We start from the raw sequence: 26,062 nt of genomic DNA, 5'->3' as shown, positions 1-26,062 counted from the left end.
CACAGTAGATCACCACATATTGTTAGATAAACTGAAAGCAATTGGGTTCGATAGAACATCGGTGAGCTGGATGCAATCCTACTTAGAGGGGAGGGAACAGGTGGTTAGTGTGAACGGAACACTGTCCCCCCCCCTCCCAGTGACCTGCGGCGTTCCACAAGGAAGCATATTGGGACCTTTACTGTTCCTAATATATGTGAATGACATGTCATCAGCATGTAATTGCAATTTGTTCCTGTTCGCGGATGACTCGGCTCTGCTGGTCTCTGACAGGGACATATTGCAGGTGGAAAAAGCGCTAAGCACTGAACTGAGTAGAATCTGCATCTGGCTAGCTGACAATAAACTATCAATACACCTAGGTAAAACTGAAACCATCCTATACGGATCCCCATCTAAACTCAGAAAGGCTGAACATTTTAAAATAAAAGTGGGTAACATTAATATCACAAGAAAAGAGGATATTACATACCTGGGCTCCATCTTAGAGGCAAATCTTTCCGGAGATAAAATGGCAGCAAAAGTAATCAAAAAAGTGAACCATAAAACTAGATTCTTGTACAGGATATCCTCACTTGTCAGTAAAAACACACTGAGGACCCTATCAGGAGCTCTCATTCAATGTCACTTCGACTATGCCGTAACATCATGGTACTATAGAACCACAAAGGCCCATAAAACAAGACTCCAGACAGCCCAAAATAAACTGGTTAGGCTTCTGCTAGGCCTCAACCCTAGGACACATCTAACCGCTGCTCATTTTTTGAGCCTTGATTGGCTACGAGTAGTTGACAGAGTGCAGCAGCTTGCACTGGGCCTGGTCTTCAAGATACGCTACACCACAAAGACACCCAAGTACCTGTCAACATACTTCCAAAAAGTGAACAACGTCCACACATACAACACCAGAGGAAGCTCCACGAACCACGTTCAACCGCGTTGCACCACAAACAAGGGTTTAAACTCGTTTGCAAACTATGCAGTAAAGATGTGGAACGCCCTTCCTATAATCTTAAAGGAGTGCAAAACACTGCCCACCTTCAAAACCACTCTCAAAAAACATTTACAGGAGGCTGCAATCCGTAACTGGACCCTCTAAAACAAAAATCAGATTAAAAGACCCGAACTACCCACTGTACATACTTTGTGTTTTGTCCCCCGCCCCCACCTGTGGTGTATGTCCCCACCTGTCCTACCCGCTGTACATACTTTATGTTTTGTTGTATTGTTCTTCCCATGATGGATGTACGTTTATCTTGTAGATAGTAATAGTTATTTGTCTGTATTATCATGTAGATAGTACTAGTTCTTTTCTTATGTCTGTCTTACATGTAACGATGAATTGAAAATCAAGGACCCCAATTGAAATAAGCCAGTGGCTTTCTTGGGTTTTTATCCTTTTAGATTGACCTTGTATGTAATATGTACTTTCATGTACCTACTTCTGCAAACCTTCTAATAAAGTTTTCAATCAATCAAAAAAGACATGTAGTTACTACAAAATTAGCTAAGGAATTTCTAAAAGGACATTTTGGTGCTTAATGGAATAAGAAGCTAAGTGCCCCATTTACTCCCATTCCATCTCTGAATTGAGCGATCACCCTTCACTAGATACAGCTAAATAAAAGGTAAGCACTCAAAAATCTGGGGTCAGTCATCAACATGGGAGATGCATATAAAACAAATGTCAAGCCAAATAGTGACCCTTTTCTTTGATGGTAAAATACCGTAAAATCAAAAGGTGACATTCCGTACTTTTGCTAAAACCTAAATTGCTAGAGTAGGCCATGATCAGACCAAAATGTACTTTTTAGACGAACTTTCCAAAGACAAACAGAGGGCACTTTATTATGTCATGCTCCTTTCCTGACATGGGACTCCTGAGCCAACAGGTAATCGACTTGTTGACTGTTGGCACTGATCAGCAGAAAGTCTTCCTTCATATGAAAGGTGGCAAAAGAAGCGTTGCAGTATGTAGTCACCAATGTAACTAGAGAGGTCAGGGTCCATGTCACTTTCATAGTGAAAACACACAAGAGACCAGACAGAGAGGGTAAAATGAAGCATATAAACCTTTATTGAACAGCTCTAGAACAGTCCGGAGGCAGGAACAGGGCCACGGGGACATTTGTCAGGTGATGGGGTGCTACTGTTACTCATCCTCAGGCCAGATGAGCCTCTCCTCATAGAAGGATATGACCACCTGAGGACAGCGAGTGTTTGCCTCACGGGCCGGAACCAGATCAGCCTCGTCTGAGCTCTTCCTGTAGAGCAGAGGGAGAAAAAGAATAGCTCAGGACTCATACTAATTATAGACCTTTAGTAGCAAGTTTGATAAACTTCCATCAAGTCAGTCATGCTCTCATTTCCATGGCAACCCAAAGCTTACAAACTAGCAAGGACAGAAGCGTATTTATTTAAGACATTTCTGAAAATGTCCCTAATAAAAAGGCAGATTCACATAAGTGTAAACAAAAGTTGGAAGTGCATTATGAAAAGTACGGTAGTAAGGAGGACTTCAAAAGGCAGGGAGTACGCAGGGATGGGTTATGATTCAGTTTTAGTCATTCTATAGTATGGATGTAAAACCATATAGCCTGTATACCAGCCAACTTAATGGCAATCAAATTGTCTGTGATTAATGTCCAGTATTCATTACGAGCCACCAGAATCGACCATTTAGGGCCAATCCCATTACACCCCTTCGGCTCAGTTTTGAACGTTCACGTGTAGGGGTGTCCCAAATCTTGTTTTCATTTAGAGTTTGGCTCTGTTTGGAGATTTTTCATGACAAGACTACATTCAGAGCCATGGCCCTACCTCCCAGGATGCCTTGCGAATCATCAGAAATCAGATTTTGATCAGATAAAGATTTGAAAAATTATAACCATATTATTATCTTAGTTTAATGTCATTTCAATGTATTATAGACCTTTTCTTTATAACAAGCACAACCATTTTTCCATGTCGCATTTTCCCCCTTCGATGGCATGAAGCTATAGCTATGGCACTTCTTGAACCAAAACATGCAATCTAATCCGAACAGTTGTTATTATGCCATATTATTGATGGGTTGTATCATGTAGCTGACTAATAACATGGACAGCGGCTGTTTCTCCAGCGTTCCTGTCATATCGGATTTTAGAACTCCATAAAAATAAATCTGCGCTCTGTGTCTAATGTTATCTATCTGACGTTACATGTTTTGTGCATGATAATGGTGCATTTTAACATTTCATGTCGCATTTCCCCCCTTTGATGGCATATGACGCTATTGCACTTATTAAACTAAAACTGCGCTCCGTGTCTACTAACGTTATCTACCTAATGTTACATATTTTACGGCTGATTTGGGCATGATAGTCATGCATTTTGACATATTTCCATGTCGTATTTCCCCCCTTTGATGGCATATGACACCCGAATTTAACTAAAGCCACAAAGTTGTTGCACGGTTGTCCTATATCAGTGCAAACTGGCACGGTAGGAGCACAGTTGATAGCCTACAGAGCACTGTTATTCTGTCATGGTCTGATAATGAAGCATTGTTATTTGATGACTTGATTTGACGTGTTTGATCGATTGATAGTGTAAAACTTAAATTGTGAATGAATCACTAACGTCAATGTTTTTCTATGACACTACTGATGACCCATCAGGGTCTTGAAGGGTTGTCCCATTTAATTGGGAAAGATTTCAACCACTACCTACGCCTTGTGGCTCTGTTCAGAGGCCTTGGCTCCAAAGTGAGCAGCACTCCAAAACGAGCCGTAGGGAAGGGAATCGGGAATGGGTCTTAAAAGCCGTCCTAAAACCCCCCTAGCAGCCATAACTCTCCCCTGACCCCCATCTAAGACCCTTTTTCAGTTAGGGAAAAACCCAGCAGAAAGTCAAATGTTTTTATTATCAAACTTACACCTCTGGTTTTATCAACCCTCCACCATCTGCCAATGTTATTTTACTAAATTAATCAAATCAATCAATAAGAAATCGGAAATAACGGTTAATCTAAATGGTAAATGGACTGACTTAAAGCGCCTTATTCCATAGCGCTTTACAATGGCCTCTCATTCACCCATTCATACACCAATGGTGGCAAGCTACCATGCAAGGTGCTGACCTGCTCATTGGGAGCAATTTGGGGTTCAGTGTCTTGCCCATGACACCTCGACATGTAGCCAGCCGGGGTTCGAACCAACGATCTGCCGACCTTGCGATCATTAGACGTAATCTAATAACTGTTAATCATGAACACCCCCAATTTCAAGTAATGCCATGTAGAGTTGGGTTCCAAACAAAGTTGGGTTCCAAAGTGACTACAAAAAGCAATACGAGTGAATGTGTGATTTGAGTGGGGACAACAAGTACAAGGTCGGCATTTGTGCATGTGAGACTCACCATTTCATCAAGAACATCACTTCACCACTGCTGTCTGTTGCGCCGATGATCCTCTCTGGGTCAAGGTTCCTGGCAAAGCCCCGTGGCTTTTCACTCTGAAACAGACAACACAATAAATAAATTAACATTTACCACAACACAGATCAGCTCTCTGGGAACCTGCATACTTTACCTTTTTATGTGAACTGTAAGTAGGCTACACCTTGTGCAAACCAGGTCACATGAACCAGCAATGGCTCATAACGCAGGATCCCCATCTCCCGTTTGTGTAGCAGGACACTAGACTGTTGCAGGGCCTTACACCCAATTAATGTACCCCCCCCCCCCCCCCCCGCCGTCAGGGTGGACACCGAGACCCCATTTAAACCTTGCATTAAAACATTGTGTATCCAGATACTGTCCATATTGTGATTGTGTCTACATGAAAGGACAGGTGTAAATGGAAAAGGCTATCTAAGTGGGTACAATCATTGCATGCACATACACTTGATAACCACAGCTGCAGATCAGTCAGCACACCCACCGTATCCTTCTTCTTCTTAGCTTTGTTTTCCTCAGTCTCTGGCTCCTCAGTGGAGGACTTCCTTTTGTTGGAATCAGGCTTCTCCACTACATTCTTCTGAGATTCAAGGAACGCTGAAATCAGCTCCGGACAGTCAAGGTTTTCCAGGGAAGCAATTCCAGGTTGTACTCACTCTGTAAATCCTTTCCATTTGAGAAAGAATTCAACCTTCCCATTGACGATGCGTTGGTCCATCACCTTCTCTACAACAAACTCCTCTGGTGGCTCCTGCGTCTCCTTCTTCCCCTTTCCATTCTGCTTCTTACCCATGTTAGGCTGCAAAGCAAGAGGGGATTTCATCTTTTGAGTTAGCTAGGTTGAAGTAACTTGGTCACACGTTAGCTAGCTTATACATTTTTATAACATTAGCTATTGCACAACAGAAAATATATGGACAGCTAGCATTACTTCACAGTATGTAATAGGCTAGATAATGATTAATGTATTAAATGTACACTCTTACCCGATAGCCAACGAATATAATTCCCTTTACGTCATTACTGTTTACCTCATTTAATTCTCTTGATGTTTGTATTTGATTCGAGATTAACCCTGGTCTGGGATTTATTTAGGCTATTTGTGCTCCAGAGAAGATTCAGATTATTGATTTGTCACGGTAGATCAATAGTGGGGGAGAGACACACACCGAATATTTGGCAGGTATAAAATGGCAATAATTAGATGACATAATTAGTTGCTGCCATTTTCCTTTGCCTTTCATGACAGAACTAAGGAAGAAAAAGGTAGACAAACGGACGGTGACGGGACCACGGACGGAAAGATAGCCTAAGATAGATAAGACTCGACAAAATATCTCCTTTACACGAGTAGTATAGTGCTAATGGAAAGGAGACATTTTTCGAAAAAGGCGACACGGCTCAAGAGGTCTTAACCTACTACTCAATAGTTCAAAGAATATAACTATTATTATTATTATTATTTAGAAATATGGATAGGTAACATGAAGGTGTTAAATTGGGATTAGGGTGGTGGGGTAGCCCTAACAAAAAAACTTCACTTTTTGTGACAAATAAACTTTTTCCATTAATTACCAGAAAACAAGTAAGCCATTTATACTATAGCAACATCAGGATGAAAGAATCACTTGATGATATGGAAACAATACACATAGATTATATTATATTGTCTTTACAGTTTTTCTCTGTCGCTTTAACACTAACATCGGAACCTCAAACACAATGACCAAAACCTGAAACAGGTGTATTTTATCTCACACCAATTCTTCACAATGACAAACACATTTCTTGCTTATCATCACTCATTTTGCAGCCCTAAACCACACAGTTAAAAAAACACTAAATACAATTCTCTACATTTGGCACAATCTACCTTGCTAAAATCTATTGTGTTCACATGGAAAACACTACCATTCAGAATGCTAAACTCAAACCACCAATCACACAATCACACTCCTCATATGGGAAAACACCTATTGCGTTTTAATTAGCAATCATAGCTTTAGCATTAAAAGCGCCAAAGGTGAGCTCTCCTGTGTTGAAATATATCAGGGTATATCAGGGCTGGATTCGTCATGGCAGGCGATACTTTCCCCTCTGCTTGGCCAGGGAGAACATTGATGTCGACGAGTTCTTGCGGCCTTTGTGTAGAGTATATGCATATATTTTATTTTTTCTATTTTTTGTTCCATATATTGCTGCAAAATGAATGATAAGTAAGAAATGTGTTTGTCATTGTGAAGAATTGGTGTGAGATCAAATACACCAGTTTCAGGCTTTGGTCATTGTGTTTGAGGTTCCAATGTTAGTGTTAAAGCGATAGAGGAAAAACTGTAAAGTGTAGACCCATGGGTATCTTACCTATCCCCTCTGGGCCTGTGCGTAGCAACTTACAACCAAAAACACTATACCGTGTATAGGACAAACTGTGAGCCAAACAAAACACAGCCACGGGACTTTCAGATAAACATCAAACACAACGAAAATAATGGTTCCCGAAGAGAGAACAGGAGGGCTTTTTAAACAGGCGGATGAGATGTTGATTGGTCCGGTACATGCGCAGTAATGATGGACGTGTCGTCAGGCCAATCGTGGGCGGATACCTGCATCGGGTTAGTGAAAGGCGGAGACACAGAAGGAAACACAACAGAACAAGAGCAAGCCTTGGCTGGCGATATCAATAAGCCCCCTTTCCCCTCTTTCTACTAATTACGACATAACATTTCCACATATTATGCACATCAACAATAACAACGAGAAAGGGCATCAACAAATACAAGATTTTTTTTTAAATGTGTATTTTGAACATAATATGGCCTATATTCAATTATTGAGTGTTTTTTTACTACGGCTCCCACGTTTTAGATAAACTAGAAGAAGGCTACAGAGAGTCGAGACTTTGGTGTAGCCCATAGATGGTCTCATACATAAGGGCTGCTGTAGTATTGCGCATAATTCCTCCTGTCAAAATAAGAGAGAAAGCTGATCTGAGTGCAGCCTATCGATGATTCATGTTCGAGACTCAGTACGCCCACTCACTGTCAATAAAAGCCTCCCAATGGTTGGGACCCAACCCCTCCCGTCCACCTTACTGGATTCTGCCTGGGAAAGAGAATCGAGCGTCTAGTTGGAGCTTACTTTGGGATTGTAATATTAACCTTATATATTTCAGACTAGGCTACTAGACGAAATGTGTTTGTTTGTAAAATGCTCCAAACATAGCCATAACAGTGCACATCTTGTCTAATATGTAATAACTATTGCATTTCTTGTTGCTGTGTCTTAGCCTACGATGATGATGCTAACGTTTTTAGAGCAAAGATGTCCTGTGATCACGTGGTAACCCCCGAGTCACTGACCAGCCATTGTCGGTCCCAACTGGACCTGGTAAGCTACTCAATCAGGAAGTGTTTTGAAACTCCAACTGAAATTACAATTACAAACTTTGTATTTTCAATTTACAATGTTGTGATAATAGAACGCACACCTGTGAGTTATTGACTTTAAATTGTTTATATATATTTTTATAATAATATTTTTAAAAAACGTGTTTCTTTCAAAGTATATAACAACTGAATGAATTGAAAATGATTTGACTCCAACCCTGCTCACAATTAACCTCACACATACCTCATTTCATGAGTAGTAGTCAGATGATTCCTTATCTTGAACGTAGTCTAAATGGGAGTGATTGGGGAACAACAACAACAAAAAGTTCCACTTTTGTGGCCAAATCACTTCAAATGAACTCTCTTACTTGGTTGGAAGTGGCTCTGAGGTGATTTGACCACAAATGTTGAACGTCAAACTCCCATTGTTTTTGTTGGCTTGTTGCTTTGTTGACGGTGGCTAAAGTTATCTGAAGACAGTAGTGGCTATAACAACTCAACCATGGGTTACAGTTTCTCCTGGCCCAGACTACTGAACCATGTGACTATAAGTTGTAAAAAATTGTACTATCCTTTTAATCTAAACAAGAAATATTAGGCAAACGGTTGCCTTAAAACTATAGGGTTAGTTCCTAAATAATTTTACATGGTAAACATATGCCCAAATGTTATGCCACTAAACATTCTCTCTTCTTTAAAATACCAGGGTCATTGCAAGTTCTCTTGTCCTGCACTCAAAAAGGGGACATCTGAACATTGTGGGGCAGAGTGGTCTTACCAGGAGGTGCGTAAGATGGCTCTTCTAACAGCTGAAGAGATGGAGCAATTTGAAATCACTATGGCCCGCAATGCTGCTTCCAAATGCTGCGACTATAAATCGGCGAGTGTTCTATTAATGTATTCAACTGTCCATACAATCTAAACATCACAATGTTTTCGTAAACAGTGCTTAGTTTCGCATTTGCAATGCTGCACACTTGCTTACAATGAACATACCAGGCTGACACCCTCCTTTTCTTATCCACCCAAAAAAGTGCCCAAGCTGCAAGATGTTCATACAGAGAAAGGACCTTTCCAACCTGAGTGTCTGTTGTCAAGTTTGCACTGCAAAAACTAAACAGAACTATGAGTTCTGCTGGCAGTGCTTAAAGCAGTGGAAAGGTCCAAGACCACGTTCTGACCACTGCGACAATGATGGATGCGATGGCCGACAGCTAAAGCTGCTGCAGGATTGCCCCGCCACAGATCTACCAGGCGTAGCTGGTGTCACAGCCTGCCCAAAACCTGAAACAGGTGTATTTTATCTCACACCAATTCTTCACAATGACAAACACATTTCTTGCTTATCATCACTCATTTTGCAGCCCTAAACCACACAGTTAAAAAAACACTAAATACAATTCTCTACATTTGGCACAATCTACCTTGCTAAAATCTATTGTGTTCACATGGAAAACACTACCATTCAGAATGCTAAACTCAAACCACCAATCACACAATCACACTCCTCATATGGGAAAACACTTTGCTTTAATTAGCAATCATAGCTTTAGCATTAAAAGCGCCAAAGGTGAGCTCTCCTGTGTTGAAATATATCAGGGTATATCAGGGCTGGATTCGTCATGGCAGGCGATACTTTCCCCTCTGCTTGGCCAGGGAGAACATTGATGTCGACGAGTTCTTGCGGCCTTTGTGTAGAGTATATGCATATATTTTATTTTTTCTATTTTTTGTTCCATATATTGCTGCAAAATGAATGATAAGTAAGAAATGTGTTTGTCATTGTGAAGAATTGGTGTGAGATCAAATACACCAGTTTCAGGCTTTGGTCATTGTGTTTGAGGTTCCAATGTTAGTGTTAAAGCGATAGAGGAAAAACTGTAAAGTGTAGACCCATGGGTATCTTACCTATCCCCTCTGGGCCTGTGCGTAGCAACTTACAACCAAAAACACTATACCGTGTATAGGACAAACTGTGAGCCAAACAAAACACAGCCACGGGACTTTCAGATAAACATCAAACACAACGAAAATAATGGTTCCCGAAGAGAGAACAGGAGGGCTTTTTAAACAGGCGGATGAGATGTTGATTGGTCCGGTACATGCGCAGTAATGATGGACGTGTCGTCAGGCCAATCGTGGGCGGATACCTGCATCGGGTTAGTGAAAGGCGGAGACACAGAAGGAAACACAACAGAACAAGAGCAAGCCTGGGCTGGCGATATCAATAAGCCCCCTTTCCCCTCTTTCTACTAATTACGACATGACATTTCCACATATTATGCACATCAACAATAACAACGAGAAAGGGCATCAACAAATACAAGATTTTTTTTTAAATGTGTATTTTGAACATAATATGGCCTATATTCAATTATTGAGTGTTTTTTTACTACGGCTCCCACGTTTTAGATAAACTAGAAGAAGGCTACAGAGAGTCGAGACTTTGGTGTAGCCCATAGATGGTCTCATACATAAGGGCTGCTGTAGTATTGCGCATAATTCCTCCTGTCAAAATAAGAGAGAAAGCTGATCTGAGTGCAGCCTATCGATGATTCATGTTCGAGACTCAGTACGCCCACTCACTGTCAATAAAAGCCTCCCAATGGTTGGGACCCAACCCCTCCCGTCCACCTTACTGGATTCTGCCTGGGAAAGAGAATCGAGCGTCTAGTTGGAGCTTACTTTGGGATTGTAATATTAACCTTATATATTTCAGACTAGGCTACTAGACGAAATGTGTTTGTTTGTAAAATGCTCCAAACATAGCCATAACAGTGCACATCTTGTCTAATATGTAATAGGTGTTTTTTATTGGTTTTTATAAAAACGCAACACCGTGTATACAATCAATTAATCAAACAATCAGACATTTAAGACATTACATTCAACAACAACCAACATTAAACTAACTAAAGTGCTCAGTGTTCAGTGTATTGTCCAGTGTAGTGTAATGTTCAGTGTTCAGTGTTCAGTGTCCAGGTTCCAGTGTCGGTAGGAGGCAGGGGTAAAAAACCTGTTCGCTGTGCATCCGGGAAAAAATTCCCCTGCAGCCCTCTAGTTGTAGAGCGGCTACTATCCAGTTTGCCCACCAGTGCAAAGCCGTGGCTCCCCCACCTCCCTCCCCCGAGGGACCCCACACACCCGACTCACCCGACCCGCCCCACCACCGGCGCGTCCGGCCCAGCCCACCAGGCTCAGACTCCTGTAGCCCTTCACGAGGCTAGCCGGACCAGGCGCCCCAGCGGCGGAGCAGATCGAGCACGCAGGCCGACCGGAGGCCCCTGAGGAGAGGCCCAGAGAGCTCGGCGCATGGCAGGCAAGCAGAGGCGAAAAACCTGTACACAGCTTATCCAGGGAAAAAGCTCCCTGGCTCTTCTCAGCTTGTTCCGGGCTGGGGGTTGGGGGTTGGCGGGTAGGGGACTGGGCCTGTAGCTGGGGGCCTGGAGTTGGGGGGGGGGGGCCCGGAACAGGGGGTTTGGGGTCGCTGAGTTGGAACCTGGGGTTGGTGCTGGGGTGACGTGGTGGTTCCCGCCGGTCTCTGCTCCTGGGTCTGGAAGCCTGGGTAGGTGTCAGAGCTGGATATGACATGTGCCTGAAAAGATACAGGAGTGAGAGAAGGGAGGTGTGCATGGTTTGTGTAGTGTGCATTTTGGTGTCAGGCGGGTGATCAGTACTTCCCTGTGACCCAGTGGTGTTGGTCATCCTGGTGCTGGTGGTGCTGGCAGAGACGGCTGGTTCGGCTGTGGGTTGTGTGTGTTGATATTCTGGTGAGAGTAGGAAGTGGGTCAGTGCTGTGTACATGTGTAGGTGGTGGAAGGTGCAGTAAACTTCCCTGTTGGTGTTGTGCGCTGCTCCTCTCCTGGTCCTTGTGATGGTGATACTGCTGACCAGGGCTTGTGCTGGAACAGTGGTGAAGGTGATAGTGCAGGAACTGGTGGTGTAGTGAGGTAGGCCCGGGGTGGGGGGGGGTTGGTCGATGCGGCGCGGCATGGGGGGGGGTTTAGAGGATGACGTCCTTCCATCTCTCCACCCCCCACACCGCTCTTGCTTGATCCGGGTTATTTTTAAAGTCAACAATAGCATGGTCCCTGAGGCAGAGGGTGATTCTCCTCCTCAGGGTTGTCAGGTGGACGCTCTGTTTCTGATAGACCCTGATGTTCCTCGTCTCCCAGAGTACCTGCTTGACGGCGCTGATGATCCTCCACTCTTGTTGTAGTTGGGGGGTTGTGCACCCCCCGGGAGGACCGTACAGGATGTTCTCGCCCGTCAAGCGGGGCAGGGTCAGCAGGCTGTTTAGGGAGACAGAGGGAACAAACAGGGCCCAGACCCGCCTGGCCACGGGGCACTCACAGAACAGGTGGTTAATGTGTTCTGTGTCCGTGCATCCGTGGGGGCATTTGTCAGTCGTTGCGATGTGCCGCCTATGCAAGAATTCCCTAGTGGGGAGACAACCATGAGCAGCCATCCAGGCAATGTCTTTTTGTTTATTGTTAGTACATTTATGATTAATGTTTTTCCATACCTGTTTGGAGTCCACGGCTGTGCTGGCCTTGGGGTGAGTAATGGTTTCCTTCGACCTTATGAAGGTCATAATGTCTTTGTATTTCCATGAGGCCAGCCCAGCCGCGGACAATCCTGTCTTGAAGGCAAAGTCCCTCCATATCTTGTAGACAGGAGGGGGGTCCCAGCTGTAGGGCACAGTGTGATTTATTGATGCGGTCACCCTGAGTGTCCGGAGGATGGGTGTGGCATAGTATATTTCAAAGAACCTGGCTTTCCTATCTTTGTTGTTGATGTTGTTGATGAGGTTGGAGAGTCCCTGTGCCCTAATGATGTTTAGGATGTCTGGGACCCCTTTCCCCCCATTCTCCACTGTTTTGTACAGGGTGGTGTGTTTTAGTTTTTCCATCTGGCTCCCCCAGACAAAGGTAAACATGATCCTTTCGATGGTTTTGGATACTGCTCTGTCTGGGGGAAACACCCTGCCCAGGTAAAGGAGAATGGGAAGAACAATAGCCTTCAGGACCAGGATCTTGCCTGTCATTGTGAGAGGCCGTGCACTCCACTCACAGATCTTCTTTTGGACCTGGCGGATGGTCTCCTTCCAGCTGCCGGAGGCTCCTCCATCTTTCTGGTAGGTGATCCCCAGCAGCTTAATGTTTTCCGTCTTTACAGGGAAGGAGGTTGCCAGGTTCTCCTGCCAGTGCTGCGACAGAAACAGCTCACACTTACCCCTATTGATCAGGGCGCCAGTGGCTGCACAGTAGTCCTCCACCACTTTCGTTGCTGTGGAAATGGAGCGACTATCCGTGCCGACGATGGTAATGTCGTCCATGTACGCCACCACCTTGAGCCTCTCCCCCCGGGCCCCTGGTAGAGGGTAGCCCATGATGTTGGGGGAGCTCCTGATCTTCCGTAGGAACGGCTCCAGGTAGATGACGTACAGTAGAGGGGCCAAGGGGCATCCCTGCCGTACTCCAGCTTTGATGGGGAAGGGGTCTGTCAACTGGTTGTTGATCCGAACTCTGCTCGTGATGTTGTTGTAGCAGAGTTCGGTCCAGTTGAGCAGGTGCTGGGGGAAGTTCATGCCTCTCAGCACCCTCTGCAGGAAACCATGGTTAACCCTGTCAAAGGCCTTCTCCTGATCCAGGCTGAGAAGGCCTAAAGGGGACCTCCGCTCCTGGGAGTGCAGGATGAGTTCTCTCACCAGGAGCAGGTTGTCATTGATGGACCTACCGGGGACGCTACAGGTCTGGTCAGGGGCTATAACTGAGGGGAGGAGGGTTTGAAACCGTTGGGTGAGGGCTTTTGTCATGATTTTATAGTCCACTGGGAGGAGATTGATGGGGCGCCAGTTCCGGAGGTCCTTGAGGTCCCCTTTCTTGGGGATCAGTGTGACCGTACTCTGTCTCATTGACTCTCCAAGCCTCCCTTCCCTGTAGACGGCTTTGAAGACCTCCGCCAAGTCCTCCTTGAGGAGATCCCAGAGAGTCTTGTAGAACTCTGCTGGGATCCCATCCGGTCCAGGGGCCTTGTGTGTATTCAAGGAGTGCACGGCCCGGGTGAGCTCCTCCGTGGTCAGCTCTGGGTTCTCACTCTCACCACCCTCGGGGACCCGGTCCAGACCATCCAGGAAGGTGGCCATGAGAGTCTCGTCGGTTGTCTTGATGTTGTAGAGACTCTCGTAGAACTCTCTTGCCACCCCCGGGATGTTGCCTCTGTCTGACACGGTGTCCCCATTGGTGTCGTATAGGGACAGGATAGGCTTGTGTTTTGACCGTGCCTTGCGGAAGAAGTGGCGTGTGCATTTCTCCTCCTCCTCCAGGCCCTGGAGTTTTTCCCTGAACTGTTTCTTTTGTTGTTGCTCCCGGTAGAGGGTGGCAAGGTGTTGTTTGGTCTCAGCCAGTTCTCGGGCCACATCCAGACCACCCAGTTGTAGGAGACTTAGGCGTTGGAGGGCCGCGTTGTGGTGTTGAAACCTGGCCCTCTGTTCTGCCGCTTTCCTCCTTCCGACTGACCCGAAGTAGCCCTTTGTCCTGGCCTTAACCATCTCCCACCACTCTATCGGGGAGTCGAACAGTTCTTTTAGGGTCCTCCACTCCAGGTAGCGCCTGGAGAAGGAATGCACCACTGTTGGGTCCTGAAGGATCGATGTATTCATCCTCCAGGTACCCCTACCCGCTCTTGTTTGGCCATCCCATTCCAGGGACACTGTCAACATCCTGTGGTCCGAGAAGTGGGCCGCCTGGCTGGTCAGGGTTCCCATCCTCAGACCTGGCGAGAGCAAGAACATGTCTATCCTGGAGGAAGAATTCCCGGAGGAACTCACCCTTGTGTGTGTCGGCGGGGAGGTGCCACCGGCGTCTACCAGTTGGAAGTCGTCTATGATGGACTGAAGTTCTGTAGTGGATCGGTCTCTCCTGGGCCTGCTGCGGTCCTCATCCCGGAGAGCACAGTTGAAATCTCCCCCCACTAGGACTGGTGTGGGGATGAGGAGGAGAGACCGAAGTTTCTTGAAAAGGGAGACTCTCTTGGCCACGTTGGTTGGGCCGTACACATTGATGACCCTCAGCGGCGAACCCTGGATCTCTAGGTCCAGAACCAGGATTCGCCCGCTCTCTACAACCTCCCCCTTTTTGGTCTGCAGAAAAGGGTTGGCCACCAAAATGCCGACCCCATCAGCTCTATCAATGTTTGAGCCTGACCAGAGAGAGTCCCCCCGTGTCCATTCCTCCTCCAGGGTGGCGTCCATCTCCTTGAATGGGATGGCGCACTCCTGGAGGATATACATGTCTGACTGATGTTGGGTGATGTACTGGTAGACGACCTCCCGTTTGTCTGGTTGCCGGAGGCTTCTGGTGTTGAGAGATGAGATTGTTATCCTCATGGTTCTTGGATTTGGTTTGTTCCAATTTTTGCTAAGCTATTGCACATGAGGTTGAGGCCCTCCAATGGGTCGTTGGGGGCCAGATAGTGTGGTACCTCCCCTTGGCTGCTCATGGTGTGGGGGTTGTCTCCCCTCTGACTGCCTGGTGGCCCCCTCATCTGTGTTGTTGATGAGGTGATTTTCGGTGGCCCGTACGGTCCGGTGAGCATGGACTGGGGGTGGCTGGTGGGCTGTGCAGGGTGAGGAGCATGTGATGACTGGAGAGAGGAAGAGGGTGGGGAGGAGGGTTTGGGGGGGGGAGCCGGCTTACCTGTATGGCGTTGGGGTTTGGGTTCTGGAGTAGTCTTTTTGTCTGGTTTTTTCCGGATTGCCTTTTTTTGTGGTCTTTTGCGTTTTGGTTGAGCCAAGCTCCAGTCATTTTCACTGTCTGATTGGGAGGGGAGGTGGATCTGCGGTGTGCTGCTGGTGGCTATCTCAATAGAGGCCGGCTCCCCCTTCATGGTGTTTTTGCAGGGGGTGGAGGTGGCCATGGGGTTTAGGAGGGGGTGGGTGTTGAGGTTGTCTGTAGGGGGTGCTGGGACGGTTGGTTCCTCTCCTTCTCCTTCTCCGTCGCTCGAGCTCTGATCGTCCCCTCCATCGCTCGGGCGCCGGTCCTCCTCCGTCTCTCCCTTCTCTTCCTCCATGTTGGGTGTGGGTTGGGTTGTGGGTTGGGGTGGGGGTTGGGGTGGGGGTTGGGGTGGGGGTGGGGGTGTGGGTTGGGGTGGGGGTGGGGGTTGGGGTGGTGGTTGGTTGGATTTATAGCCCCGGGCTCTACTTGCATAGGAACTTGGGCAGTCACGGTAAAGATGCCCCTGTCCCCCGCACAGGTTGCAAGGTCTGGTCGTGGTGCACTCCGACGTCGGGTGGTCTTGGCGGCAGATTTTACATACCACGGCCTTGCAGGCCGCTGCCAGATGGCCCAATTGGCCGCAGTTCCTGCAGAGCTTCGGCATACCGTAGTAGTAGACGGAGCCCCTGTTGTTCCCCAGGTTGATGGTGCTGGGGATATGTTGGACTCCGCCTATCCCCTCCGGGTCCGGACGGAGTTGCACCAGCCATTTCTTGGCCCCCGTCCACACTCCGTCTTCATCCAGGACCATCCGGGCCCCCGATTTAAGGGTGGCATGACGGTGTAGCCACACCTCAATATCATATTCCTGAATCACCTCATTGTGGAATTGAATTGTGACCACTTTTGATTCTAAATCCGTTAGTGGGTGGGCTGTAAAACGGTTAAGTGGGGGTTTGTGTTCATTAATCCTATGAAAGGTCCAGAATTCCTCTAACAGTTGGGGGGTTTTAAAGCTAACTTCAAAACATTCATTCGGCCCAGGGGGCTTCACCAGGCAGTTTAGATCAGACGGCACAAAGCCCATACCTCTCTGTAGAACCGCCCTGCTGAATTCCAGGCGGGTCATCGTTGTTACTGGTCTGGCAGTCTTCTGTTGGGGGGCTCCATCCATGGCAGCCTCCTCAGTTGGGTTGAGCGTCAACCTGACGGCGTTGTAGCGCCGCATCGCTCCGGGGTTCATCGTTGGAGTGGGGTGGGGGGGGTGGGGGATCAGGGAGGAAGGAGGGAGAGGAATAGGGTTAGGGGGAGGTTGTAGATAATTTTTTGGGGGGGGGAATAGGGTACTTGCCGTTAGGTTAGGGGTGTTGTTCCTCTCAGGTCCTCACGGCAGATTTTGGACTCTGGCTTGGGTCTGGAACTGGGTTCCCGTCTGGGGACAAAAGAGGGACACCTGAGAGCGAGTGGGGACACCAGGTGGCCAAAGACCTACGGTCTTGAAAGCACTCCCCTGTGTCCCTCTCGCTCCTAGCTTAGATGTTATAGTTGTCCTCCCTCCTGGTCTGGTTGGGGTCCACTGGCTCAGCTGGGTCGGCTGGTGGGTGTTGGGCCCTCTCTCACCTCTGGCGTGCTTGGGAGAGTCGAGGTCTTCGGAAGCTCCTCTCGGGGTCCGGCCTTTCCGCTCTTTTGAGGGGGGCTGCCCAGGGGCCGAACTCGTGCTCCAGTGGCGGGCAGGCCACCTACTGAAAGAGTCGCGGTCTTTGGAAGCTCCTCTCGGGGTCCGGCCTGTCCGCTCTTTGGAGGGGGGCTGCCCAGGGGCCGAACTCGTGCTCCAGTGGCTCCAGTGGCGGGCAGGCCACCTACTGGTCACCTACTGGAAGAGTCGCGGTCTTTGGAAGCTCCTCTCGGGGTCCGGCCTTTCCGCTCTTTGGAGGGGGGCTGCCCAGGGGCCGAACTCGTGCTCCAGTGGCTCCAGTGGCGGGCAGGCCACCTACTGGTCACCTACTGGAAGAGTCGCGGTCTTTGGAAGCTCCTCTCGGGGTCCGGCCTTTCCGCTCTTTGGAGGGGGGCTGCCCAGCGGCCGAACTGCCCCAGTGGTGAAAAGGCCACCTACTGGAAGAGTCGCGGGTCTCCGGCAGCTCCTCTCGGATCCCGGCCTGTTCCGCTCAAAGAGGGGGGGTGGGTCGGGGGAGCCACCTCCCAGCAGCGGTCAAGCCACCTACTGAGAAGACGTGCTCCCCGACCAAGAATAGAAAAAAAGGAGGGGCATAGAGCCTAGTGAGGAAAAAGGAAAAAACCCTAGATCTCTCAAAAAAACACAAAAACCCACACCCCACCGGAGACTAGCTTTAATAGAAGTCTCTAGTAAGGGCGAAAGGTCCGTGCGTTTCTCGAAGAGAAACCAGAGTTTGCTCTTAGCCAAAAGGCCGAGAAGCAATACACGGTGCGATCTGAAGAGAAACCAGAGTATAATAATCTAATAAGTCTAATATGTAATAACTATTGCATTTCTTGTTGCTGTGTCTTAGCCTACGATGATGATGCTAACGTTTTTAGAGCAAAGATGTCCTGTGATCACGTGGTAACCCCCGAGTCACTGACCAGCCATTGTCGGTCCCAACTGGACCTGGTAAGCTACTCAATCAGGAAGTGTTTTGAAACTCCAACTGAAATTACAATTACAAACTTTGTATTTTCAATTTACAATGTTGTGATAATAGAACGCACACCTGTGAGTTATTGACTTTAAATTGTTTATATATATTTTTATAATAATATTTTTAAAAAACGTGTTTCTTTCAAAGTATATAACAACTGAATGAATTGAAAATGATTTGACTCCAACCCTGCTCACAATTAACCTCACACATACCTCATTTCATGAGTAGTAGTCAGATGATTCCTTATCTTGAACGTAGTCTAAATGGGAGTGATTGGGGAACAACAACAACAAAAAGTTCCACTTTTGTGGCCAAATCACTTCAAATGAACTCTCTTACTTGGTTGGAAGTGGCTCTGAGGTGATTTGACCACAAATGTTGAACGTCAAACTCCCATTGTTTTTGTTGGCTTGTTGCTTTGTTGACGGTGGCTAAAGTTATCTGAAGACAGTAGTGGCTATAACAACTCAACCATGGGTTACAGTTTCTCCTGGCCCAGACTACTGAACCATGTGACTATAAGTTGTAAAAAATTGTACTATCCTTTTAATCTAAACAAGAAATATTAGGCAAACGGTTGCCTTAAAACTATAGGGTTAGTTCCTAAATAATTTTACATGGTAAACATATGCCCAAATGTTATGCCACTAAACATTCTCTCTTCTTTAAAATACCAGGGTCATTGCAAGTTCTCTTGTCCTGCACTCAAAAAGGGGACATCTGAACATTGTGGGGCAGAGTGGTCTTACCAGGAGGTGCGTAAGATGGCTCTTCTAACAGCTGAAGAGATGGAGCAATTTGAAATCACTATGGCCCGCAATGCTGCTTCCAAATGCTGCGACTATAAATCGGTGAGTGTTCTATTAATGTATTCAACTGTCCATACAATCTAAACATCACAATGTTTTCGTAAACAGTGCTTAGTTTCGCATTTGCAATGCTGCACACTTGCTTACAATGAACATACCAGGCTGACACCCTCCTTTTCTTATCCACCCAAAAAAGTGCCCAAGCTGCAAGATGTTCATACAGAGAAAGGACCTTTCCAACCTGAGTGTCTGTTGTCAAGTTTGCACTGCAAAAACTAAACAGAACTATGAGTTCTGCTGGCAGTGCTTAAAGCAGTGGAAAGGTCCAAGACCACGTTCTGACCACTGCGACAATGATGGATGCGATGGCCGACAGCTAAAGCTGCTGCAGGATTGCCCCGCCACAGATCTACCAGGCGTAGCTGGTGTCACAGCCTGCCCAAAACCTGAAACAGGTGTATTTTATCTCACACCAATTCTTCACAATGACAAACACATTTCTTGCTTATCATCACTCATTTTGCAGCCCTAAACCACACAGTTAAAAAAACACTAAATACAATTCTCTACATTTGGCACAATCTACCTTGCTAAAATCTATTGTGTTCACATGGAAAACACTACCATTCAGAATGCTAAACTCAAACCACCAATCACACAATCACACTCCTCATATGGGAAAACACCTATTGCGTTTTAATTAGCAATCATAGCTTTAGCATTAAAAGCGCCAAAGGTGAGCTCTCCTGTGTTGAAATATATCAGGGTATATCAGGGCTGGATTCGTCATGGCAGGCGATACTTTCCCCCCTGCTTGGCCAGGGAGAACATTGATGTCGACGAGTTCTTGCGGCCTTTGTGTAGAGTATATGCATATATTTTATTTTTTCTATTTTTTGTTCCATATATTGCTGCAAAATGAATGATAAGTAAGAAATGTGTTTGTCATTGTGAAGAATTGGTGTGAGATCAAATACACCAGTTTCAGGCTTTGGTCATTGTGTTTGAGGTTCCAATGTTAGTGTTAAAGCGATAGAGGAAAAACTGTAAAGTGTAGACCCATGGGTATCTTACCTATCCCCTCTGGGCCTGTGCGTAGCAACTTACAACCAAAAACACTATACCGTGTATAGGACAAACTGTGAGCCAAACAAAACACAGCCACGGGACTTTCAGATAAACATCAAACACAACGAAAATAATGGTTCCCGAAGAGAGAACAGGAGGGCTTTTTAAACAGGCGGATGAGATGTTGATTGGTCCGGTACATGCGCAGTAATGATGGACGTGTCGTCAGGCCAATCGTGGGCGGATACCTGCATCGGGTTAGTGAAAGGCGGAGACACAGAAGGAAACACAACAGAACAAGAGCAAGCCTGGGCTGGCGATATCAATAAGCCCCCTTTCCCCTCTTTCTACTAATTACGACATGACATTTCCACATATTATGCACATCAACAATAACAACGAGAAAGGGCATCAACAAATACAAGATTTTTTTTTAAATGTGTATTTTGAACATAATATGGCCTATATTCAATTATTGAGTGTTTTTTTACTACGGCTCCCACGTTTTAGATAAACTAGAAGAAGGCTACAGAGAGTCGAGACTTTGGTGTAGCCCATAGATGGTCTCATACATAAGGGCTGCTGTAGTATTGCGCATAATTCCTCCTGTCAAAATAAGAGAGAAAGCTGATCTGAGTGCAGCCTATCGATGATTCATGTTCGAGACTCAGTACGCCCACTCACTGTCAATAAAAGCCTCCCAATGGTTGGGACCCAACCCCTCCCGTCCACCTTACTGGATTCTGCCTGGGAAAGAGAATCCAGCGTCTAGTTGGAGCTTACTTTGGGATTGTAATATTAACCTTATATATTTCAGACTAGGCTACTAGACGAAATGTGTTTGTTTGTAAAATGCTCCAAACATAGCCATAACAGTGCACATCTTGTCTAATATGTAATAACTATTGCATTTCTTGTTGCTGTGTCTTAGCCTACGATGATGATGCTAACGTTTTTAGAGCAAAGATGTCCTGTGATCACGTGGTAACCCCCGAGTCACTGACCAGCCATTGTCGGTCCCAACTGGACCTGGTAAGCTACTCAATCAGGAAGTGTTTTGAAACTCCAACTGAAATTACAATTACAAACTTTGTATTTTCAATTTACAATGTTGTGATAATAGAACGCACACCTGTGAGTTATTGACTTTAAATTGTTTATATATATTTTTATAATAATATTTTTAAAAAACGTGTTTCTTTCAAAGTATATAACAACTGAATGAATTGAAAATGATTTGACTCCAACCCTGCTCACAATTAACCTCACACATACCTCATTTCATGAGTAGTAGTCAGATGATTCCTTATCTTGAACGTAGTCTAAATGGGAGTGATTGGGGAACAACAACAACAAAAAGTTCCACTTTTGTGGCCAAATCACTTCAAATGAACTCTCTTACTTGGTTGGAAGTGGCTCTGAGGTGATTTGACCACAAATGTTGAACGTCAAACTCCCATTGTTTTTGTTGGCTTGTTGCTTTGTTGACGGTGGCTAAAGTTATCTGAAGACAGTAGTGGCTATAACAACTCAACCATGGGTTACAGTTTCTCCTGGCCCAGACTACTGAACCATGTGACTATAAGTTGTAAAAAAATGTACTATCCTTTTAATCTAAACAAGAAATATTAGGCAAACGGTTGCCTTAAAACTATAGGGTTAGTTCCTAAATAATTTTACATGGTAAACATATGCTCAAATGTTATGCCACTAAACATTCTCTCTTCTTTAAAATACCAGGGTCATTGCAAGTTCTCTTGTCCTGCACTCAAAAAGGGGACATCTGAACATTGTGGGGCAGAGTGGTCTTACCAGGAGGTGCGTAAGATGGCTCTTCTAACAGCTGAAGAGATGGAGCAATTTGAAATCACTATGGCCCGCAATGCTGCTTCCAAATGCTGCGACTATAAATCGGCGAGTGTTCTATTAATGTATTCAACTGTCCATACAATCTAAACATCACAATGTTTTCGTAAACAGTGCTTAGTTTTGCATTTGCAATGCTGCACACTTGCTTACAATGAACCTACCAGGCTGACACCCTCCTTTTCTTATCCACCCAAAAAAGCTGCAAGATGTTCATACAGAGAAAGGACCTTTCCAACCTGAGTGTCTGTTGTCAAGTTTGCACTGCAAAAACTAAACAGAACTATGAGTTCTGCTGGCAGTGCTTAAAGCAGTGGAAAGGTCCAAGACCATGTTCTGACCACTGCGACAATGATGGATGCGATGGCCGACAGCTAAAGCTGCTGCAGGATTGCCCCGCCACAGATCTACCAGGCGTAGCGGGTGTCACAGCCTGCCCCTCTGTACGTGCCTGTCCTACCTGTGGGCAGCTGGTGGAACATAACAGAAAGGGCTGTAAGAATGTCAAATGTCTGCGTTGCAAAAAAGAGTTCTGCTTTGTTTGCCTCAAGCTCACAGTAGATTGCCTGAAGCTCTTGCCCCATTCATGGTTCAAATTATGCTCTGATGGTATCGCTCCTAGGCAGACCTCAATACCCTCTCAGAACATTTAAAGACTGCACTGTACTGTATGCATATACTGTATTTTCCCTCCTAAATATGTCACATGTGATCAAATGCACTTACGCTACACCTCTTGTTGTAAAATTCATGGATGAATCAATAAAAAAAATGAAATGAATCAATACTTTCAATTTCAATATTTTACAGAGATTTTAATATTATTATAAGACATACAGTACACTTGTCTTACTCTATACTATACTCAATGTTCTGTAGTCTGAAATTGTATTTACCAACATTGCTATCAAATACTTTACAAACACAAACTGTGTTTTTGACTGATTTTGTTTCATGTATGTATTTGTTTGCAGCATAGAAGAGCAGATCAGCCAAGATTTTTTTTAAATTAGATTCAACTTTATTGTCATTGCAGAGTAAAAGTACCAGACAACGAAACACAGTAACAACTAATATGGCCTATAATTGGCTAAAGATACTATGTCATACAAGGAAACATTTCAATGTTCAAGTTGTTTTAAAACACCTCTGTTTTACAATAAAAGAAAAATATTTTTATTTTTATCCCTTTAAGTGACATTTCCAAGTCTTATCCCTCTTACCCCTCTTTTAGAGTTGTTTTTTCACATTTAGTTTCGATGTATTGTCCGTTGTCCCTTTGCTGAAGGGATGTTCACTGGAACCAGAGTTAGTGTACCATGGTTTGCTGATACTATCAACTAACCTTGCACACTGATTATAGTATATGCTCATGAACATTCCATCCCTGCACTGTGATCATAAACACAGGGCTTTACCCAGCTGAGAGAGAGGATTATATGGCATACATAAACACATAAATAATATGTTAAACACCGGCCACGGGGTCGTGCGGCGGATCCCATGCAATAGGCAGGGGATAATTGGATGCTAAGTTGGGTTAAATTGGCTACCAAATTGGGTGAAAAAGGGATAAAATCTGAAAGACAAATTTAAAAAAATTAATAATAATATGTTAAACTACAGCCTCTCACTACCACAAAAAGAGGAATCAAAGTAAATTATTTAACAACAACATTACAAACCCATTGCTAATAGTTGTGGCCACTGAATGAAATAAAACTAGTAATAGGGAGACTGCACCTTTCATGAGTTCATGAACTTGGCATCAACATAATGCAACATTATATTTATTGCTCTCTATGAAATACCACGTGACTTTTTGTAAATTGGTGGAAAGAAAAAGTGAAAGTTCTATTCACATCTAAAAACAAGTTCAAGAGATTTCCACAGTAGGATAATGAAGTGATGTACTGTGTTCATAATTACATCAATGGCGCCTCCTGCTGGACAGTCCATCCAGTCAGAACCAGACACTTGGATCTGGTATTTGTTCAGCCCAGTGCATCTCTGCCTGTAACAGCGCCCCCCACACAAAATGACATCACCAGCCCAACTACAGAGGCTTCACTGCACTGCTTCAAATTCATTGGATGGTGCTCCATCATACAGTAAGAATAACCCCAAACATAATTATTGCTGCAGCATCTAGGGAGTTTTTCAGGACAAAAAAGCACAACGTTATTGACTGGCCAAGTCAATATTCATAGTTAAATCCAATTGAACATGCATTTCATTTCTTGATGATACGATTTTAGGCAAAAATAACAACAACTGACAAAAAATCAACAACGACAAAAAATCTTTCTAAATGGTGAACCTAATCTGAAAGAAACACATGCTGAGAATCTACTCAAAAAAAAAAACCCGATAGAAACCCGATAGAAATTGCTTGATTTCAAATCACTAACAAATCAAAACATTACAAATCTTGCTTAGGGCAAAAAAAGTCCTAGGGCCGGCCCTGATTATGTCAGGTGGTGTGCTGTCATTCTTTGTCTTTCTTTCATCATTTCTAACCTTCTTTCTTCCTTCCTTCCCCTCTTTCGTTGTTTTCGGGTGGCAGTATTAGGCATTAACTTAGACTTGTTAAGTATAGGCATTAACTTTGACTTGTTAAGTATAGGCATTAACTTTGACTTGTTAAGTATAGGCATTAACTTAGACTTGTTAAGTATAGGCATTAACTTTGACTTGTTAAGTATAGGCATTAACTTTGACTTGTTAAGTAAAGGCATTAACTTTGACTTGTTAAGTATAGGCATTAACTTTGACTTGTTAAGTATAGGCATTAACTTTGACTTGTTAAGTATAGGCATTAACTTTGACTTGTTAAGTATAGGCATTATTATATTTAGCCTATATTTGTATAACTAGCATATTACTAAAGGCTTATAAAGTATACGTCCAAAATCCAGACATTTTACATTACTTAAATACACTGATTGTGTACTTTATTGTTATGCAATTATTTGAATGTGTATAAGTCTTTCTTCTCACCTTGTAGCCTAAGGGCTGACAAGACTAATAAACTAGGTGTTGTATACATTGACATTAGATCACAATTAGAGGAATTAGTAGTATTTGTAATGATTCCTAAATAGATATCCCATGTGTCAGAATATTTGAGTGATGTTCCATCTGATATCCAAGGTGACGCAAAACACCTTGGTTGTAATGTCCACGAGAGGGAGACACAGGATCATCCAATCCACCCAAAAGCTATTGAGAAGGTTTAATAATATCAGTATATTGTATAATCAGTGATTACTTGAGTACCGAAAATGTAACAATGCCATGTGCAGTGTGCAAGATACTTACCCCTAGTTAGAATCAGTTTAGCAGCTCATTTCAGTAAATGTACATAGTGCATTTACATTTCAGTAAATGTACATAAGTAATTATAATATTAGATTGTCAAGAGTTCGTTAACTTAAAATACTTCAAATCTATATATAGCTAGTCCTCTGTAGGCCTACATCATGTGACACTTTGGAAAGTGAAAGCTAAATCCAAGGGATATTCATGAGAAAGAAAGAGAGAGAAAGTGTTCCTCGCTTCTCCAGTATGCTCCCGTCCTGGTAAAGACAGCAGCTAAAAGTCAATAGAGAACAACACGATGACCACCCAGGAAGAGAGGCTATCCGGTCCCTTGGACACCACTGGCGTGCTCAAATTCGTCACGAGACCGGACGATATTAGTAAGATTTCTCTAACTTCCGTCACTTAATCGTGGTTTATGATTTCCAGTTATTAAACAAACTATGAGGTTAGGTTTTGGTATATCAATATCCTGTATAGTTGCAATGATAAATTGTAGCCAACAATGTATATGTTTTCATATAGCACCTGATGGTGCCTGAAACATTTTCTCATGAGTTGTTTATTGACAATGTGATTCTATATGCTTTTACTACTTCACTGAATGTTGGCCCTTATGGATTGATAATAAGATGATTGTAATTATATAGGGCTCTCCTCTGTGTGTAAACACACTACTGTACCAACTCTATCTGTATGTACAGAGCACCATCCCTATCAACCCTCCCTAAGTTATTTATTTATCACTGACTGCCATCATTGTTGTTTTTCAGCCCTGGATGATGATCCTGACA

The 26,062-nt window shown here is 44.6% G+C and overlaps 1 protein-coding gene and 1 pseudogene across 2 annotated transcripts; one reads left to right on the top strand and one right to left on the bottom strand.

Annotated features, from left to right (window-relative positions):
• Window positions 1-2,152: 2,152 nt before the first annotated feature.
• Window positions 2,153-5,248, bottom strand: LOC308149511 (chromobox protein homolog 3-like; annotated as a pseudogene). The gene is made up of 3 exons: window positions 4,922-5,248; window positions 4,399-4,493; window positions 2,153-2,264 (listed from the first exon to the last, which is right to left on the bottom strand). The product of its transcript is annotated as a chromobox protein homolog 3-like (transcript).
• Window positions 5,249-7,758: 2,510 nt separating this feature from the next.
• On the top strand, window positions 7,759-22,676 carry LOC308150238 (uncharacterized protein; the record flags this gene model as incomplete). Its single annotated transcript, XM_080523090.1, has 4 exons — window positions 7,759-7,804; window positions 18,073-18,173; window positions 19,297-19,431; window positions 22,169-22,676. 4 exons carry the CDS (start codon window positions 7,759-7,761, stop codon window positions 22,598-22,600), a joined length of 714 nt encoding a protein of 237 aa, XP_080379216.1. The 3' UTR covers window positions 22,601-22,676.
• Between the last annotated feature and the right edge of the window lie 3,386 nt (window positions 22,677-26,062).

The sequence above is a fragment of the Nansenia antarctica genome (genome assembly GCF_963989245.1).
Source record: "Nansenia antarctica genome assembly, chromosome: 2".
Classification (NCBI taxonomy): Eukaryota; Metazoa; Chordata; class Actinopteri; order Argentiniformes; family Microstomatidae; genus Nansenia; species Nansenia antarctica.
This window is presented reverse-complemented; position numbering and strand designations above follow the sequence as displayed.